The following is a 19,996-nucleotide window of genomic DNA, read 5'->3' as shown; positions in this document are numbered from 1 at the left end:
AATAATTCCAATCCCAAGGCAGCAGGTGTTGATCTCGTGTTCGTGCGGTAGCGTTCTCGCTTCCCACGCCCGGGTTCCCGAGTTCGATTCCCGGCGGTGTCAGGGATTTTCTCTGGCTCGTGGTGGCTGGGTGTTGTGTGCTGTCCTTAGGTTAGTTAGGTTTAAGTAGTTCTAAGTTCTAGGGGACTGATGACCATAGATGTTAAGTCCCATAGTGCTCAGAGACATTTGAACCATTTTTTGAAAGCAGGTGTTGACAGATGTGAAAATTACCGAACTATCAGTTTAATAAGTCACAACTGCAAAATACTAACGCGAATTATTTACAGACGAATGGAAAAACTGGTAGAAGCCGACCTCGGGGAAGATCAGTTTGGATTCCGTAGAAATGTTGGAACACGTGAGGCAATACTGACCTTACGACTTATCTTAGAAGAAAGATTAGGGAAAGGCAAACCTACGTTTCTAGCATTTGTAGACTTAGAGAAAGCTTTTGACAATGTTGACTGGAATACCCTCTTTCAAATTCTCAAGGTGGCAGGGGTAAAATACAGGGAGCGAAAGGCTATTTACAATTTGTACAGAAACCAGATGGCAGTTATAAGAATCGAGGGGCATGAAAGGGAAGCAGTGGTTCGGAAGGGAGTGGGACAGGGTTGTAGGCTCTCTCCGGTGTTATTCAATCTGTATATTGAGCAAGCAGTAACGGAAACAAAAGAAAAGTTCGGAGTAGGTATTAAAATCCATGGAGAAGAAATAGAAACTTTGAGGTTCGCCGATGACATTGTAAATCTGCCAGAGACAGCAAAGGACTTGGAAGAGCAGTTGAACGGAATGGACAGTGTCTTGAAAGGAGGGTATAAGATGAACATCAACAAAAGCAAAACGAGGGTAATTGAGTGTAGTCGAATTAAGTCGGGTGATGCTGAGGGAATTAGATTAGGAAATGAGACACTTAAAGAAGTAAAGGAGTTTTGCTATTTGGGGAGCAAAATAACTGATGATGGTCGAAATAGAGAGGATATAAAATGTAGACTGGCAATGACAAGGAAAGCGTTTCTGAAGAAGAGAAATTTGTTAACATCGAGTATAGATTTAAGTGTCAGGAAGTCGTTTCTGAAAGTATTTGCATGGAGTGTAGCCATGTATGGAAGTGAAACATGGACAATAAATAGTTTAGACAAGAAGAGAATAGAAGCTTTCGAAATGTGGTGCTACAGAAGAATGTTGAAGATTAGATGGGTAGATCACGTAACTAATGAGGAGGTATTGAATATGATTGGGGAGAAGAGAAGTTTGTGGCACAACTTGACTAGAAGAAGGAATCGGTTGGTAGGACATGTCCCGAGGCATCAAGGGATTAGAGATTTAGCATTGGAGGGCAGCGTGGAGGGTAAAAATCGTAGAGGGAGACCAAGAGATGAATACACTAAGCAGATTCAGAAGGATGTAGGTTGCAGTAGGTATTGGGAGATGAAGGAGCTTGCACAGGATAGATTAGCGTGGAGAGCTGCATCAAACCAGTCTCAGGACTGAAGACCACAACAACAGCACAAGTCTAGGGGACTGATGACCTCAGATGTTAAGTCTCATAGTGCTTAGAGCCATTTTTTTTGTCCCTCCAACTTCATCTTAACAAGTTCCTCTCAGGTTAACCAATTTCTCATCGAGATAACCCCTAAAGAATCCCATCCAACAAACAAACCACCTGCAGCTTCTGTAGCCAAAACCAGTTACGAAGATCCTATCAAATTAACTAACACACTAAAATACCTCGGATTAATATTCGACCACCTACTAGCCATCAAACATGCCATACTAGTCTAAAACCAGTAACTTACAATGAAGTTTGCAACAATTTATTGTGCTTCAGACCTACATAATCTTAATCAAACCTATTCTCTCACACATCAATGTGACCTGGATACTTGCACCATGAAGTTTCTATCTTCTCTTCTAATCCTTTAACGCAATGTATTCGGCCTTGCCTCCTGCATTCGTTTACCTAACCCCACATGGATCCTTTACAATATCATCAAATGTTCATCCAACTTTGACGTCAATAAACATCTCTGTGTATTTTACACTACCTGTAAACTCGATTCTTAAAACTCCACTGTATTCACTCTCTTCTGCCACGTCTACAGTGAAATTTCTCGCCATCCCTACACCTACGCTCCCCATGTACCCTCTCCCACTTACTCCCACTCCCAGACAATGGAATACACACCATTATTTATCTGTTGCGTTAGCTCTAACTCTTCCCTCCCCATCCCACTCAACATCACGTCTCCCTCCTCTCTTATCATATTTACCCATTTTTTCCCCTCATACCCTGTGTGGAGTCGTCCGAAGAACGAGGTCCCATGTCACAGTTGGTACTTCACGACGGAAACACAAGCAAGGACAGTCGCTGCCATTCGCAGTGACGAATGAGAGACGTCGGTGAAAGCACAGTCTCAAGAGGTCCCATCCGCCACCACTGCTGGAAGATTACGCACGTCCGAGCGCAGCGCCACTCACCCCAGCTCTTCAATCATCGCCTACGACGACAGGATCGTGTTGCTTCAGATGCAGCACTGCGAGTGGTATTAAAAGCCAGAAATGTATATCAAAGTTTACGGCATATTATACATCGAGATGAGACTGTCATTCTGTATTATAGCAAGTGATAAGTTATAAGAGTTCAGCGACAGTAACAAATACATAAACGTTCCTGTGGACAAGGATTGTTTCCAAGTTAATTACTTTACATCGTCCAAACTATAATAAAGTAATCTAATAATATGTGCGCTTTGTAGTATCTGCTCGAACTCTTCCAGAAGTAAATCTAGGCTTGCTAGGACCCACTACAGTGCCGACGCTTACGTCTCAAGTGATTTTTCGTTTCGTTTCACACTATAAAATGGCTCTGAGCACTAGAACTTACAACTACTTAAACCTAACTAACATAAGGACTCGAACCTGCGACCGTAGCGGGCACGCGGTTCCAAACTGAAGCGCCTAGAACCGCACGGCCACACAGGCCGGCCTTTCACACTATAGCCAGGCCCATTCCTGGTCTGTATTTCATTCCGCTCAAGAACATGTTACAATTCTCCTGATCTCTTTGTTTATAGCCACGAGCAACGACTGTACGGAACCTCTAACCTTATTGCCGGCCGGAGTGGCCGTGCGGTTCTAGGCGCTACAGTCTGGAACCGCGCGACCGCTACAGTCGCAGGTTCGAAGCCTGCCTCGGGCATGGATGTGTGTGATGTCCTTAGGTTAGTTAGGTTTAAGTAGTTCTAAGTTCTAGGGGACTGCCGGCCGTAGTGGCCGTGCGGTTAAAGGCGCTGCAGTCTGGAACCGCAAGGCCGCAAGGCCGCTACGGTCGCAGTTTCGAATCCTGCCTCGGGCATGGATGTTTGTGATGTCCTTAGGTTAGTTAGGTTTAACTAGTTCTGAGTTCTAGGGGACTAATGACCTCAGCAGTTGAGTCCCATAGTGCTCAGAGCCATTTGAACTATTTTTTTTTCTAGGGGACTGATGACCTCAGAAGTTGAGTCCCATAGTGCTCAGAGCCATTTTTAGCCTCTAACCTTATTTCCCCTACCCCATCCGTTTTAAGCCCAAGTCCTCCACAACTTATTTTCTTTCATTTAATTTAAAAATGAGGAAAATCTAACAGTTCCATTTTTAATACCTTCAATGAAAATAATCCTATAATTATTATTCTAAAAGCACATGTATATGTTTCAACTTCTCAGTTATACTGTACCGATTTTATGTATTTTAATTACATTAGATTGAAGAGTGGGATTTTACCCGCTAACAATTCACTATCAGCCCCCTAGGTGAATGAAAGGAAAATAAAGAAACAAAGTTTTCAGAAGATAGAAAGGGCGTCCAATAATTTTCATAATTAATTGTGCATTGACACTTTTCAAAGTATTTAGTTATATTTCATGCACGTGAAATATGTAGAAAACTAGACGATATCAGAAAAAAAATTTTAATTTTATTGTCATTCCTCAAACATTTCTTCGTATGGTATGAACAGTTTCTAGTAATTTCTTCTCCATTTCATTTTTATTCTTCTAAAACTCGCTTCCTTGATTTCTTTTTCACTGTAAGTATGTCAGATCTTGACCACCTCCTCTCCACAATGATAATACGTTAATATCGCTGTAGAGGTGACTAAGTACATTCACGTTCAGAAAAAAAAGACAGAGATCCTTGAACGAGTAGAGATAGAACGTTCATTTTCACAGGACACTTACCTTAGTATGTTCTGCAGCAATGATTAGCATTTAAGCCATGTCGGCCCCCAGATTCAAGGTCAACATCGATATCGCGGCGCCGCACCATTTACCGGTAAAATGTGTCTGCGACTGTCGTTGTCGCTATAAACCGAACATAATGGAGCAGTGTGACCTGAAGGAAAGTGCAATATGCCTCGTAGGCGCATGCGAGAATCATACCATCAAATGAGTGAGTTTGTAAGAAGGTGCATTATTGGCATGAGAGAATGTGAGGCATCCATCTGGGAAATTGCTGCTCTTGTGAGACGAAGTATTTCGGCAGTGCAAGGGGAGTGTGCAGAATGGTTCACGGAAGGCCGTGGAACACGACGAGATGGACCAGGTCGCACCTCCCAGACCACCCCCCGGGAAGATCGGCTCCTCAGCCGAATGGAATTCCAGGACAGATCTGCGTCCTTCTCGGCTCTGGCGTAACAGTGGAACAGCGTAACACATAGTACACAATCAGGGGTGCCAGTCAGTCGCCGTTTATTACGGCATGAATTACGTGCACGCGTTGTCCACTTCTCCGCCTCCCTTTGACGAATGTGTATAAAGATGATGGACGACAATGGTGTATGGAACGACGTCACTGGAGATAGGAATGGAATCGTATAGTGATTACGGACGAATCCATGTTCTGCTTCTTTGAAAATAATGGCCACATTTTGGTTCGCTGCAGACAGGGAGAGCCGCATTACAGTGACGGCATTCGCACAAGACATACAGCGCTGACGCAAGGCCTTATGGGGTCGGGTGCTGTTGAGTACAACCACAAATCACAGCTGGTGCATGTCCAGGGAACTGTGACAAATGTAACCTACGTGAATGACATCCTGCGATCCGTAGCTACACCCCTTCTGCACAACTTCCCAGGCGCCATTTTTCAGCAAGACAATGCACGACCACATGTTGCTGTGTGAACAAGTACGTTCTTGTTCTCGCAGAATGTCAGCTTTTTGCCCTTGCCCACAATATGCCCACACTTGCCGCCAATCGAAAATGTGTGGGATATGGTGGAACGCCGGGTACGGAGCTGTGATCCAGTGCTCACCACCACAGATGAACTTCGAAAGCAGGTGAATGCAGCATGGAGGCCATTTGTGCCGTATAGGCGTCGACGCTATCATGCATGGAACAAATTATCAGGGCCCATGGCGGACCCCGTGCCTACTAGGCAGTAGTACACATGATGAAAATAGTTGAAATGAAATGCTAGTTGGTTCAGATGGCTCTGAGCACTATGGGACTTCACGTCTGAGGTCATCAGTCCCCTAGAACTTAGAACTACTTAAACCTAACTAAGCTAAGGACATCACACACATCCATGCACGAGGCAGGTTTCGAACCTGTGACCGTAGCGGTCGCGCGGTTCCATACTGAAGCGCCTAGAACCGCTGGGCCACATCGGCCGGCGAAATGCTATTCATTTCTGCAGAACATACGAATGTACATGCCCTGTGAATATGAATGTCCTGTCTCTAGTCGTTCAAGGTGTTCTGTTTTTTTCTGAATATGAGTGTACCTTACATGTTGTTAAACCACATTATTTAGGAATTGATCGTAGGTATCGTGTGGCAGACATTTCTCTTGTAGAAAGGTTTTCCGTGTCTCTTCATCAGTTTTCTGTTAAATTATTCTGCTTATTACATTATGTATCACTCATCTCCAATTCTTCAGATGCATAATTTACAGTGTCCCGCATTCATTCGATAAATTATGCTCTGAACGGCAGTTAGGTCCAAATAACACCACATTCCGAGTCCACACACGCGTATTTACATTGGTTAGCGTAGTTTTAGATGCGTTTTTTTTTCAATCCATGTACTGTAAAGAAATTTTTGTCTCCTTTCAGTCTATTTAAACACACATCACAATCAACTAGAGTATACTGCCTCTGAAGGTGAATAGGATGTTTCGCTCGGCTCAGGGTCATCGTATTTACAACCGTAGGGAATCTGCAATGTTACAGGAGAGGATTCATCAAACGTGGTGAACACCGACGGAAACCAGCAGTAAGCTTTTTCATCTCCACTTGGTTATTAGTAATACTACGCAGCGTGGTGGTTGGAATAAGACTGACGGTCTAACATTTAAAACTATGGAATTTAGTGCAGAAATATCAGTAAATAGACAGAAGAAGTTCACTAACTTTCAAAAGAACATTTCAGGAGGTTCAGTTGAGGACAATTCTTGAACTGTTATTAAACTGTCTCACAAAGATTTGTCAGAAGTTGAAATTTCTATACTAGCCAAAGGAGGCAATTTTCCTGTGACGCAACGAAACGTACCCACGGAGGATATTATAGCAAATAGTGAGGTAGGCATTTGTCAGCTTCCACAGCAGTCCGCTGATGTAATTAAGATGGAAACAGCTAGGATTTTACGTTCTTACTGATCGTTATCTGCATAAAGATTCAAACCACCATCCTAGACAAGAATGAAGTGTAATAAAAACCTTGGTAGACAGGGCGTACAAAATTTGTGAACCTGTTTATTTAAAAGATGAGACTGAAAATCTACGGACGACTTTCTTGAAGAATGGCTATTCTAGCAAGGGGACAGATCGAGCACTTGTCTCTAGGAAGAAAATCAGGAGCAACGACGAACAACAGCCGCCCAACGGGAAGGTTTCTCTTTCGTTCATTAGTAAGGTCACAGATCGCATTAGAAAAGTGTTAAGCAAGTATGGGGTGGAAACTATTTTCAGACACACCAGGAAAATCAAAAGATATTTAACATCGCCAAAACTGCACGACATCCTTTGGCTACACCGGGGGTACATAAAATTCCTTGTAGTTGTGGACAGGTTTATATCGGTACCATAAAGAGAAGTGTTAACACCCGTCTTGTTGAACATAAGAGGAATTACCGCCTGGGTCACACGGATAAATCGGCCGAAGCAGAACATGTTTACCAGCTAGGTAACCATGAAATAAAATTCAGCGTGACTAGCGTCATATCTCAAACCTCGCATTATTATGCGCGCATGTACAGAGAAGCTATCGAGATTGATAAACACCGTAATAATTTTAACAGGAAAGAGGAAGATGTTAAACTGGATAAAATTTGGATGTCAGCGTTGCACCGGAATCGTGACGGTCTATTACTTTCAATCGCTAATGTTGGCATTACCAGAGACAGTCTCATAGGCGACACCACGTGATGGACAGTGGCACTCTCTGCACTGCCTGTATAATCAGCGCTTTGTCGAGTTCTCTTTGCAGAACGCCGCTTTACCTCGGAGGATGTCTCCCGCAGTGGGAGACGAAACGTCAGGGGAGAGTTTTATACATCGACCACAGCCAATCAGCCAGGAAGTTTTAAGTGAAGATCTGAGTTTGTTGTTCCTACGTCTGTCTGCGACTCATAGGTACTGTCCAACTGAGTACACAGAATGAAGTTTGAAATGATTCTATGCCCTGGTACCGACAAGTCGCCTGTTTACTATCGTTGCCAGCTGTGCGGTGAAATGGTGCTGCAGCGTCACACAGTCAACCACTGGCCGCCAATTTACAATTGTACACTTTCCATCGATACCTGTATGAATATCAGTTTCTTACCAATTTACAAAGTTCCTTCGTGGTGCGACGTTATTCTTTTCAGAGTGTGTTACTGCACAATGTATGTAAACCATTTAAAACATTACTTCGTGAAATTTACAAAATGATTTTTTTTCTTACAAGGAGTGTTGCTTTATATTACGAGACTCACCAAGTTTCATCTTATCTGCCAACTGATTATTGAGAGGGGAATTTATAAACGACAGTTAGCTACCCACCAGTTTCCGAGCCGGCCGCGGTGGTCGAGCGGTTCTAGGCGCTTCACTCCGGAACCGCGTGACCGCTACGGTCGCAGGTTCGAATCCTGCCTCGGGCATGGATGTGTGTGATGTCCTTAAGTTAGTTAGGTTTAAGTAGTTCTAAGTCCTAGGGAACTGATGACCTCATATGTTAAGTCCCATAGTGCTCAGAGTCATTTTTTTAACCAGTTCCCGTCACCACATGCGAGAGTTCTGTGGTTTCGAACGTCGACTAGTCACTGAATGCCACCTGAGCAACGAATCCATGCAGGGCATTTCAACCCATCCAGATTTTCCTAAGTCAACCGCTGGTGATGTGATTGTGAAGTGGAAACGAGAAGGAACAGCCACAACTGAACCAATATCTGGCAAATCTCGAGAACTGACGGACAGGAACCGCCAAGCATTTTGGAGGGTGGTTGCAAAAAGTCGGATGAAATCAACCGGAAGGAATCACTCGTGAGATCCAAAGTGCTACCAACAGTCTAGCTAGCAAACTGGTTGTGCGTAGAGAATTCAAGGGAATGGAGCCACTGGTCGAGCAGCTGCACATAAGCCACACATTTCTGAACTCAGTACTAAGCCACGCTTGAGGTGGTGTAAAAAGCGACGCCACTGGACAGTGGGTAACATGAAACGAGTGATTTTGAGTAATAAATCACACTATACCCTGTGGCAATCTGATGGAAGGTTTCGACTGGAGGACGTTGCCTGGCGCCATGTTTAGTGGCAACAGTGAAGTACAGTGGAGGTGATGTCAGGGTTGTTTGTTGTTGTTGTGGTCTTCAGTCCAGAGACTGGTTTGATGCAGCTCTCCATGCTAATCTATTCTGTGCAAGTTTCTTCATCTCGCAGTACGTACCGTAACCTACATCCTTCTGAATCTGTTTAGTGTATTCATCTCTTGGTCTCCCTCTACAATTTTTCCCCTGCGCGCTGCCCTCCAATACTAAATTGGTGATACCTTGATGCCTCAGAATATGTCCTACCAACCGATTCCTTCTTCTAGTCAAGTTGTGCCACAAATTTCTCTTCTCCCTAATTCTATTCGATGCCTCCTCATTAGTTATGTGATCTACCCATCCAATCTTCAGCATCCTTCTGTAGCACCACATTTCGAAATCTTCTATTCTCTTTTTGTCTAAACTATTTATCGTCCACGTTTCACTTCCATACATGGCTACACTCCATGCAAATACTTTCAGAAACGACTTCCTGACATTTAAATCTATACTCGATGTTAACAAATTTCTCTTCTTTAGAAACGCTTTCCTTGCCATTGCCAGTCTACATTTTATATCCTCTCTACTTCGACCATCATCAGTTATTTTGCTCCCCAAATAGCAAAACTCATTTACTACTTTAATTGTCTCATTTCCTAATCTAATTCCCTCAGCACCACCCGATTTAATTCGACTACATTCCATTATCCTCGTTTTGCTTTTTGTTGATGTTCATCTTATACCTTCCTTTCAAGACACTGTCCATTCAGTTCGGCAGCTCATCCAAGTCCTTTGCTGTCTCTGACAGAATTACAATGTCATCGGCGAACCTCAAAGATTTAATTTCTTCTCCATGGATTTTAATTCCTACTCCGAATTTTTCTTTTGTTTCCTTTACTGCTGGCTCAATATATAGATTGAATAACATCGGGGATAGGCTACAACCCTGTTTCACTCCCTTCCGAACCACTGCTTCCCTTTCATGCCCCTCGACTCTTATAACTCCTATCTGGTTTCTGTACAAACTGTAAATAGCCTTTCGCTCCCTGTATTTTACCCCTGCCACCTTGAGAATTTGAAAGAGGGTATTCCAGTCAACATTGTCAAAAGCTTTCTCTAAGTCTACAAATGCTAGAAACGTAGGTTTGCATTTCTTTGATCTATTTTCTAAGATAAGACGTAGGGTCAGTATTGCCTCACGTATTCGAACATTTCTGCGGAATCCAAACTTATCTTCCCCGAGGTCGGCCTGTACAAGTTTTTCCATTCGTCTGTAAAAAATTCGTGTTAGTATTTTGCAGCCGTGGCTTATTAAACTGATAGTTCGGTAATTTTCACATCTGTCAACCTCTGCTTTCTTTGGGATTGGAATTATTATATTCTTCTTGAAGTCTGAGGATATTTCGCCTGTCTCATACATCTTGCTCACCAGATGGTAGAGTTTTGTCAGGGCTGGCTCTCCCAAGGCTATCAGTAGTTCTAATGGAATCTTGTCTACGGTGTCAGGGTATGGAGGCTTTTTCGTTGATAGGTTGTGGTCCCCTTATTGCGGTTAAGAAACCGGTAAATGCGGAAGTTCATGAACAACACAGTTTACAGCGTCGTGTGCTGCGTACAGTTGAGGAACAGCTGAGAGATCATTATTGTATGTGCATGACAGTGCACAAGTTTTCATAAAGGAGCATACGTTTGGTAAGGGTTTGTGGATAATAATGTTCTTGAAATGGACTGGTATGCCCAGAACCGGTACCTGAAACCAATGGAACACCTCTGGGGTAAGTCAGAACGTCCAGTTCGCTCCAGATCCCAGCGTCCAACATCGATACATCCTCTGTTTTCGGATATTCAGGAAGAATGGGCTGCCACTCCTCCACAGACATTCATACACGGCTTTGAAAGTGTCCCCAGCAGAATTCAAGCCATTATAAAGGCGACAGGTGGACACACTGCGCATTAATGCCTACCAGGTGGTATCCGGATAGTTTTAATCAGATAGTGTATACTGTAATGCCTTACAGAAGGACAACAAAAAATAATATCGTCGTTTATTTTGACTTATTAAACCACAAAGTTATATTACGTTGGCATAGTTCTGGACGTGGAAAATTAGTCAACGGGTCTGACTCCCATGAAACCATTATTGTAACAGTTAATCTTAGATTGCAGCTGACTCAAAGTGGGACAGGTATCACATCTTGTGCACAGAATTCATGAGGACCGTTATGCCTCATAACACCGCTACTCTCAAAGCGCAATTATTCGCGCGTGAATCGTTTAACTGTAATTTATATCGCAATTTGGAGCAGAACTGTGCTATTAGACCCGGATGCCTCGTGACCGCAGCCGCAGATATGTACGCCAGCGACGCTACGCAGCCACACACTGCAAACGGCGCAACATTCGCTCTGATTTCGCCACTGCTGCACTTTATGCAAATTCTCTCACGTCACGTACGCCCTAAGCGTCGGTTGTGCGTAGATTTGGTTATAAATTAATATTGCTCCCAGCGGAAGGGAACTGTAGAAGCTTTAGGTCGTTCATTTATGTAAATGTCGCGTGAACATTTTAAACCTTCTATAAAGGTTTTCATTCTGAGCTACATAAACGTACGTTAATTCAGACGTGGAAGGTTGTGAATTTTCAGTTTCAGTAATAATGATGTTCATTTCACTTCATTATTTATGATAGTGCGTAAATGTTAGTGGGAAATTCTAACAGTAGAGCTTTTAGTTATGCACATAGCTGAAGACGTGCTTTCACAAACTTGCGAGGAAACATCACGACTCGACCTCATATCTGAAGGAGAAAAAGCATAGTAGGAAAGTATCAGCCCCAGCAGGCGAGTCCGCACGAAAATCTGGGCCATAATTCTGACAGCACATAGTTATGATCTACTGAAAGTACAGCTTTTAAACTTTTTCGCGCACCGATTGTCTGTCACTCGCTCTGGCCCACTATAGTCACTTAATACCTTGGCGCGAAGTATTGTAAAGTGGAGGGAGTAAGATTTTTGTAAAATGCTATTTTGACACGGGTGACATGCTTTGTTCATTTTGTCGAATGCGCGGTTTCTAACCTGTAGCTGGTGCCAGATATTGATTTGCTTTGAACATTTTTATTTTGCGATTCACAAATGCAGTGTAAATGAATGAGTGCGTCATTAAAGAAGTATCATACGGCTAATTAATGATTAACATCGCTGTTATGGCTTATTGGATTTCAAAGTTGGAACTGAGACCGTGAAGAAAATTTGCAGCAGACACGCTGCTCTTCAGAGTGATTAGCATCATTAAATTGTAAATCAAAATTCTTTAAACTAATTTCATAATAATTGTTCGATTGCTTAGTTTTATTCATTTTGATTCTGAGTCATATATACAGGGTGTTTCTTATTAACGTTTAAAAATCCCTCTAGCGACGTAAATGACACTGAAGTAAGTGATGTAATATGAGACACATTGGGTTGCAAATGTCGGGAAATATCGAAAAGTGGATGACAAGTATTGAGCATATGACGTACCTGATTACGTATGCTCGTCCTGATGGGACAACTGAGTGATGTATTACCTGCATTCATGAAAACGGTGAAAGTTTCGAACTCTTTTTGAAAATGTGATGTGTTTTTGTCCCCGCAATAACCAAGTACATGATGTTCTTATTATGAGGTTCTTTACTTTTATCCCTTCTGTTTTTGTTTACAGACTTGATTTAATAAAGAAAACATAGATCATTTACAGGTAGCGACGCATTCTGGAAGCTTATACTCATTTACTTGGGACGCCATACGGTAGGTTTTTGCTGTACTGAACTTCGCAATAAACCAGCAAAGACCGCGAGACCGGTAACTAAGGTAATAAATTTTACCTGAATGTAAGCACTAGAGCCAGATATTTTGGAGAGCGAAATCCAGTGGGCCCTTGAAAATATGGCTGATAACAAAACTAGTGGAGATTATGAAATACCAGTAGAATTGTTTAAAGTCACTGGAAAGGATGCAGTGAAAGTGCTGCACTCAATATGTCAAAAAATATGCATCACGCTGCAGTGGCCAGAAGACTGGAAAAGATCAGTATTCATCCCCATTCCAAAGAAGAGAAGTTCTAAAGAATCCTCAGACTACCGAACAATCGCACTTATCTCACATGCTAGCAAAGTCATGTTGAAAATCTTACAAAATAGACTTCGCCAATATCTAGATCGAGAGCTACCAGAAGAACAAGCTGGATTTGGGAAAGGAAGAGGAACTAGAGATCAAATTGCTAACATTCGGTGGATTATGGAAAAAGCAAGAGAATTCCAGAGAGATGTGTACCTCTGCTTTATTGGTTACGCCAAAGCCTTTGACTGCGTCGATCACAACAAATTATGGAACGTACTGAAAAACATGGGTGTACCAGATCACCTCATTCATCTGATACGGAGTTTATACCTTGACCAAGAAGCCACGGTGAGAACTATGTATGGAACAACGAAATGGATAAAGATTCGGAAAGGGGTCTGGCAAGGCTGCATACTGTCACCGTACTTATTCAATCCGTATGCAGAACATGTTATGAGGAATGCGAGGCTAGATGAAGGAGAAACAGGAATTAAAATAGCGGGAATAAATGTAAACAACCTCAGGTACGCGGATGATACGATCCTGTTGACAGAAAGTGAAGAAGAATTGAGAACACTCTTGCTGAAGGTGAAAGACGAAAGTGAAAAGGCCGGTCTTAGGCTGAATGTGAAGAAAACGAAAATTATGGCAACTACACCTACCAATTCGTGGGATATAGCAGGAGAAACCATGGAGATAGTGACCACATTCAGTTATCTCGGTTCCCAGATCTCTGCTGATGGCGACTGCAGCCATGAAATCCGGAGACGCCTGTTGCTCGGTAGACAGGCGATGTCAAACCTTGACAAGGTTATGAGGTCCAGAGATATAACACTAGCAACGAAGATCCGTATTGTGAGGGATATGGTCTTTCCAGTTGTGATGTATGTTCCATGGACTGCAAAGAGAACCAACAGATCAATATTGGAGCAAATAAAACCAGATTTCTCCCTGGAAGGTCTAATGTTAAAACAAAGCTGACCTACTTTGGACACACAATGCGAAGGCATGCCTCGCTGGAAAAAACATTAATGCTGGGGAAGATTGAAGGAACTAGAAGAAGAGTACGCCAGAGGACGAGATGGATCGATGGCATCACAGAAGCAATGTGTTCCAACCTGGAAGGTCTACGGGAGAAAGTACAAGACAGAAAAAAGTGGGGTGATTTCGTTCATGGGGTCACGAAGAGTCGGAACCGACTAAACGAATAGAGAGAGAGAGAGAGAGAGAGAAACACCAAAGTATCTTACCCAGTGCCAAAAAATTCTGCGTGTTATACGCAGGGCTCGAATCCTGAGCCCCACGCACTATAGTCGTGCACGTAGGCCGGGAGCCACACCGACTTGAATACTAAACGTGGGTTGGGATGATCAGGTGTGACCGATCGACATACTCAACCGCTGCACTTGCAGCGAGGAACGTCATGTTGTGATGTCACATATTCAACATCTGCCATGCACATCTGGAGTGTTTCCCGACTTTTGCGGACCCGGGTGGCTTTTATTAAATTACTCGTTTCAGCGTCATCTACGTCTCTCCGGGAGTTTTTAAACCTTAATAAGAACCACCCTGTAAAGCTGCAGAATATGAGTACGAGAAAACTGTTAAAACATTAAATGAATATGTGCGTGACAGTGGTGTTACGTACTTATATTAGGCTACCTACTGATTTTACGCGTACAATAATGTGTGTTCTCGAACAAGATCTTAAAACATGTTGGGCAGATATGTCGGCCTCGCCCTTGTCTTCTCTCGCCTTCACCATCCCGCAAGTAGTAGGGCTCCGGTTGGTTGCTAGTCCACTGAACAATACTTTTTACTCGGTCATTAGGTGACAGCAGTGGGGCGGAGCGTTTGATAAACAACCTGTGCACACGAATTTAAAAGAGCTGTGCTTTCAGGTCATAATTGCATACTACCAGAATTATGGCTCAAATTTTCGTGCCAGGTAGGTTGCTGGGGCTGGTACCTCGCTTGAATGATTTTTTAAACTACTGACCATTAAAATTGCTACACCACGAAGATGACGTGCTACAGACGCGAAATTTAACCGACAGGAAGAGGATGCTGTGATATGCAAATGATTAGCTTTTCAGAGCGTTCACACTAGGTTGGCGCCCGTGGCGACACCTACAACGTGCTGACATGAGGAAAGTTTCCAACCGATTTCTCATACACAAACAGCAGTTGACCGGCGTTGCCTGGTGAAACGTTGTGATGCCTCGTGTAAGGAGGAGAAATGCGTACCATCACGTTTCCGACTTTGATAAAGGTCGGATTGTAGCCTATCGCGATTGCGGTTTATCGTATCGCGACATTGCTCCTACCGTTGGTCGAGATCCAATGACTGTTGGCAGAATATGGAATCGGTGGGTTCAGGAGGGTAATACGGAACGCCGTGCTGGATCCCAACGGCCTCGTATCACTAGCAGTCGAGATGACAGGCATCTTATCCGCATGGCTGTAACGGAACGTGTAGCCACGTCTCGATACCTGAGTCAACAGATGGGGACGTTTGAAAGACAACAACCATCTGCACGAACAGTTCGACGACGTTTGCAGCAGCATGGACTATCAGCTCGGAGACCATGGCTGCGGTTACCCTTGACGCTGCATCACAGACAGGAGCGCCTGCGATGGTGTACTCAACGACGAACCTGGGTGCACGAATGTCAAAACGTCATTTTGTCGGATGAATCCAGGTTCTGTTTACAGCATCATGATGGTCGCATCCGTGTTTGGCGACATCACGGTGAACACACATTGGAAGGGTGTATTCGTCATCACCATACTGGCGTATCACCCGGCGTGATGGTATGGGGTGCCATCGGTTACACGTCTCGGTCACCTCTTGTTCGCATTGACGGCAATTTGAACAGTGGACGTTACATGTCAGATGTGTTACGACCCGTGGCTCTACCCTTCATTCGATCCCTGCGAAACCCTACATTTCAGCAGGATATTGCACGACCGCATGTTGCAGGTCTTGTACGGGCCTTTCTGGATACAGAAAATGTTCGACTGCTGCCCTGGCCAGCACATTCTCCAGATCTCTCACCAATTGAAAATGTCGGTCAATGGTGGCCGAGCAACTGCCTCGTCAGAATACGCCAGTCACTCCCCTAGATGAACTGTGGTATCGTGTTGAAGCTGCATGTACCTGTACACGCCATCCAAGCTCTGTTTGACTCAATGCTCAGGCGTATGAAGGCCGTTATTACGGCCAGAGGTGGTTGTTCTGGGTACTAATTTCTCAGGATCTATGGAGCCAAATTTCGTGAAAATGTAATCACATGTCAGTTCTAGTATAATATATTTGTCTAATGAATACCCGTTTTTCACTTGCATTTCTTCTTGGTGTAGCAGTTTTGATGGCCAGTAGTATATGAGGTCTGTTTGGTGATATTCCTTGTTACAGAGATGCTAATTTCTCCCGCATTGTCGATGAGCCATGAAAAATTTACGCCTCTTTTTGCCATAAAACAAAATATAGCTTTGAGTGAGATTGCTGTCGTTTACTACCAGGTTATCAAAACTCTTAGCTGTGTGCTGAGTGTTTACGTTACTGCGAACACTTAAAATGGTACTCACAGTCGTTTTCTCGAGGCAGCGCAGGAGATGGTGATGCTGTAGTTCAAAGATGTCCTCTTGGTGGTACGAGTCGTCCATCTCGAGGCCTGACTCCTGGGCGGCCAGCCGTGCCTCCGCCGCCTTCTTTTTGCTCACAAACGCTGCTCCCGACGACGCCTTCGCTATTCTAATCCTTGCCAGCCTGGCTTTCTGTAACAGAGAACACATTTATTCACGTGAGTAGAAGAAGAATCTTGTTTTTGGAACAATACATGAAAATGTACTATGCCTAGAGCAGATGGGAGCATAGTCTCTCATCTGAAAAATTGACCTCTAAACTCTCATCACAACGCACAATAGGAAATGAAGACGGCTATGAATCTGAACGAATCTGTGTGTACTTCTACTGCAGCGATGCATGACAACATTATGCCCGCTATTCATCTCCTCACCGGCCGCTCTTGTAATGTTTTTTTTTTTTTTTTTCCTCATCTTTCATTTTCTCCCGAAATGGAGGGCCCTTGTCGAACTAAGATATTTTGCGCCCAGTCTTGAAAGTATTGTGGCAGGGAGATGCCAATTAAGAATAACAAATTATCTCAAGCCACGATGTTTTTGAACTTGCGGCCTGTAAGTTGTCACAGTAAGGGATTTGCTGCCCACGGTACTAAGAAGTCTTTACACCCCTGTTCTGTTATTAGCATATGGTACCTAGTCGGACGTAAGTATGACACGCTATACCATTCCCCACATCTTCCAATACCTAAATTTCCAAGTGTGCTCGAACTGTCACAGATAAAGCATTATGTTTTTATCACGTGTAATTTAATGCGATTTTAAATAGCAATGTTTTGCTCCTTCAGACGAAACAGTTCATGTTGTCTCGCTGCAGCTGATAGAGTAATACAGTTTGAAACAAACGAAAAGTTTACAGCCCGTAACATAACACACAAAAGCGTAAATATGTACAAACGGTAACCATAACAAAACAGACCAAGAGAATTCACACAGTTCTGAATGTAACGAATTATGTTAGGTTGCAGCAAATAACGATTCGAAACGACATCCCTTAACACCGATGAGAGAGCGTAGAAGGTTTGGAAATTCTCGAAAAAAATCATAAATAACTGGGAATAATTTCATTGGACAAAATATCAGTCACCTCCTTGAAAGGATACACCGGTAGCTTCGAATCGTTTTAGGTGTACATCTGATACCAGGTGATCATGTGACCCTCCACCGCTGGCGTAAGTCGTGGCGGTAAAGTGTTGTGTGGGTTCCAGTCGGTTGTATGGAACTAGTGTAGAAACAAGGGTCAATGCGGAGACATGAAAGAATGGCATAGACATGCCCGTCGCCACACCATAAATGATACTACCCCGTTTCTTTGTGTATCAACGCGGGCAGACAGCTGTAGCCAAAAACAGTGGTGTACCACTGGTACCACATGGTATAAAAATAGTGGGTGTAAAAACATTCCAACCTTCAGAGACCACAGACGGCTGTTACGATTTGTCAATGAAAATAGGTTTCAAACCCGGGAGGAATTGCTGTTGTCTGTGAATGTAGATTCATCTCAACCAATTTCCGGGCGGAAATTGCGAAGCGAACTGCGGACAATGGACATTTAGAGTCGGGTATCTCGGAAAAGGCCATTGCCCACCGCAGCTTATAAAATTGCACGTCTTCAACGGGCGGACAACACAAAAGCTGCATAGTAGCAGTTTGAAAACGTATAGTGTTGTCTGCCGAGGACGATTACGCACAGTCCAGTCACATTAAGGTGGGACGTTGATGAAATTGACCAAAAATGTCAATTTTCGATTTATTTTTTATTTGTTAGTACAACTCATGGACAATATGTTCCCAAAGTTTCAATGTTGAAATCGCATCCGAAGTGCCTGAAAATTAATTAAAAGTGTGACGCGGCTTCCCTGCCACGCCCACGTTTTGAAGCAGCGCTTCAATACCAGCTCAGTGAACAACGATTCTGTGTATTACTTTCTACCAAACGTGTGTGGGATACATCTAGAAGGCCGTGATACATACTCTTTGGTTTCATAGATTATCTTTGGCTGATCCTGCACTTCTCAAAAAGTGAGTTCATGGCAAAACCTAAAAGTCAAATGAGTCTCTGTATTCACTCACATGGAAACAATGCCCTAAAACACATTTGCATCTGCTACAGTTGTCAGAATTGCAACTTATGACGCAGTTATTGTATTTAATTATGGGAACGTCGGGAGGATGAAGGTATTAGGAAGAATGGGCTTCAAGATAGGAAATTTTACTCAAGACATCCTGAGGAAAATACACTCCTGGAAATGGAAAAAAGAACACATTGACACCGGTGTGTCAGACCCACCATACTTGCTCCGGACACTGCGAGAGGGCTGTACAAACAATGATCACACGCACGGCACAGCGGACACACCAGGAACCGCGGTGTTGGCCGTCGAATGGCGCTAGCTGCGCAGCATTTGTGCACCGCCGCCGTCAGTGTCAGCCAGTTTGCCGTGGCATACGGAGCTCCATCGCAGTCTTTAACACTGGTAGCATGCCGCGACAGCGTGGACGTGAACCGTATGTGCAGTTGACGGACTTTGAGCGAGGGCGTATAGTGGGCATGCGGGAGGCCGGGTGGACGTACCGCCGAATTGCTCAACACGTGGGGCGTGAGGTCTCCACAGTACATCGATGTTGTCGCCAGTGGTCGGCGGAAGGTGCACGTGCCCGTCGACCTGGGACCGGACCGCAGCGACGCACGGATGCACGCCAAGACCGTAGGATCCTACGCAGTGCCGTAGGGGACCGCACCGCCACTTCCCAGCAAATTAGGGACACTGTTGCTCCTGGGGTATCGGCGAGGACCATTGGCAACCGTCTCCTTGAAGCTGGGCTACGGTCCCGCACACCGTTAGGCCGTCTTCCGCTCACGCCCCAACATCGTGCAGCCCGCCTCCAGTGGTGTCGCGACAGGCGTGAATGGAGGGACGAATGGAGACGTGTCGTCTTCAGCGATGAGAGTCGCTTCTGCCTTGGTGCCAATGATGGTCGTATGCGTGTTTGGCGCCGTGCAGGTGAGCGCCACAATCAGGACTGCATACGACCGAGGCACACAGGGCCAACACCCGGCATCATGGTGTGGAGCGATCTCCTTCACTGGCCGTACACCACTGGTGATCGTCGAGGGGACACTGAATAGTGCACGGTACATCCAAACCGTCATCGAACCCATCGTTCTACCATTCCTAGACCGGCAAGGGAACTTGCTGTTCCAACAGGACAATGCACGTCCGCATGTATCCCGTGCCACCCAACGTGCTCTAGAAGGTGTAAGTCAACTACCCTGGCCAGCAAGATCTCCGGATCTGTCCCCCATTGAGCATGTTTGGGACTGGATGAAGCGTCGTCTCACGCGGTCTGCACGTCCAGCACGAACGCTGGTCCAACTGAGGCGCCAGGTGGAAATGGGATGGCAAGCCGTTCCACAGGACTACATCCAGCATCTCTACGATCG

The 19,996-nt window shown here is 44.3% G+C and overlaps 1 protein-coding gene across 2 annotated transcripts in view; it reads right to left on the bottom strand.

Moving 5' to 3' along the window:
- LOC126183280 (potassium voltage-gated channel protein Shal) overlaps positions 1-19,996 on the bottom strand; it is a 1,105,332-nt gene that overhangs the window by 465,481 nt on the left and 619,855 nt on the right. For both annotated transcript variants that reach the window (XM_049925108.1, XM_049925109.1), the window contains exon 3: positions 16,498-16,686. In XM_049925108.1, coding sequence (XP_049781065.1) covers positions 16,498-16,686 — 189 coding nt within the window. The remainder of the gene's footprint in view (positions 1-16,497; positions 16,687-19,996) is intronic.

This window comes from Schistocerca cancellata, chromosome 4 (assembly GCF_023864275.1).
Source record: "Schistocerca cancellata isolate TAMUIC-IGC-003103 chromosome 4, iqSchCanc2.1, whole genome shotgun sequence".
NCBI classification, from domain to species: Eukaryota; Metazoa; Arthropoda; class Insecta; order Orthoptera; family Acrididae; genus Schistocerca; species Schistocerca cancellata.
This window is presented reverse-complemented; position numbering and strand designations above follow the sequence as displayed.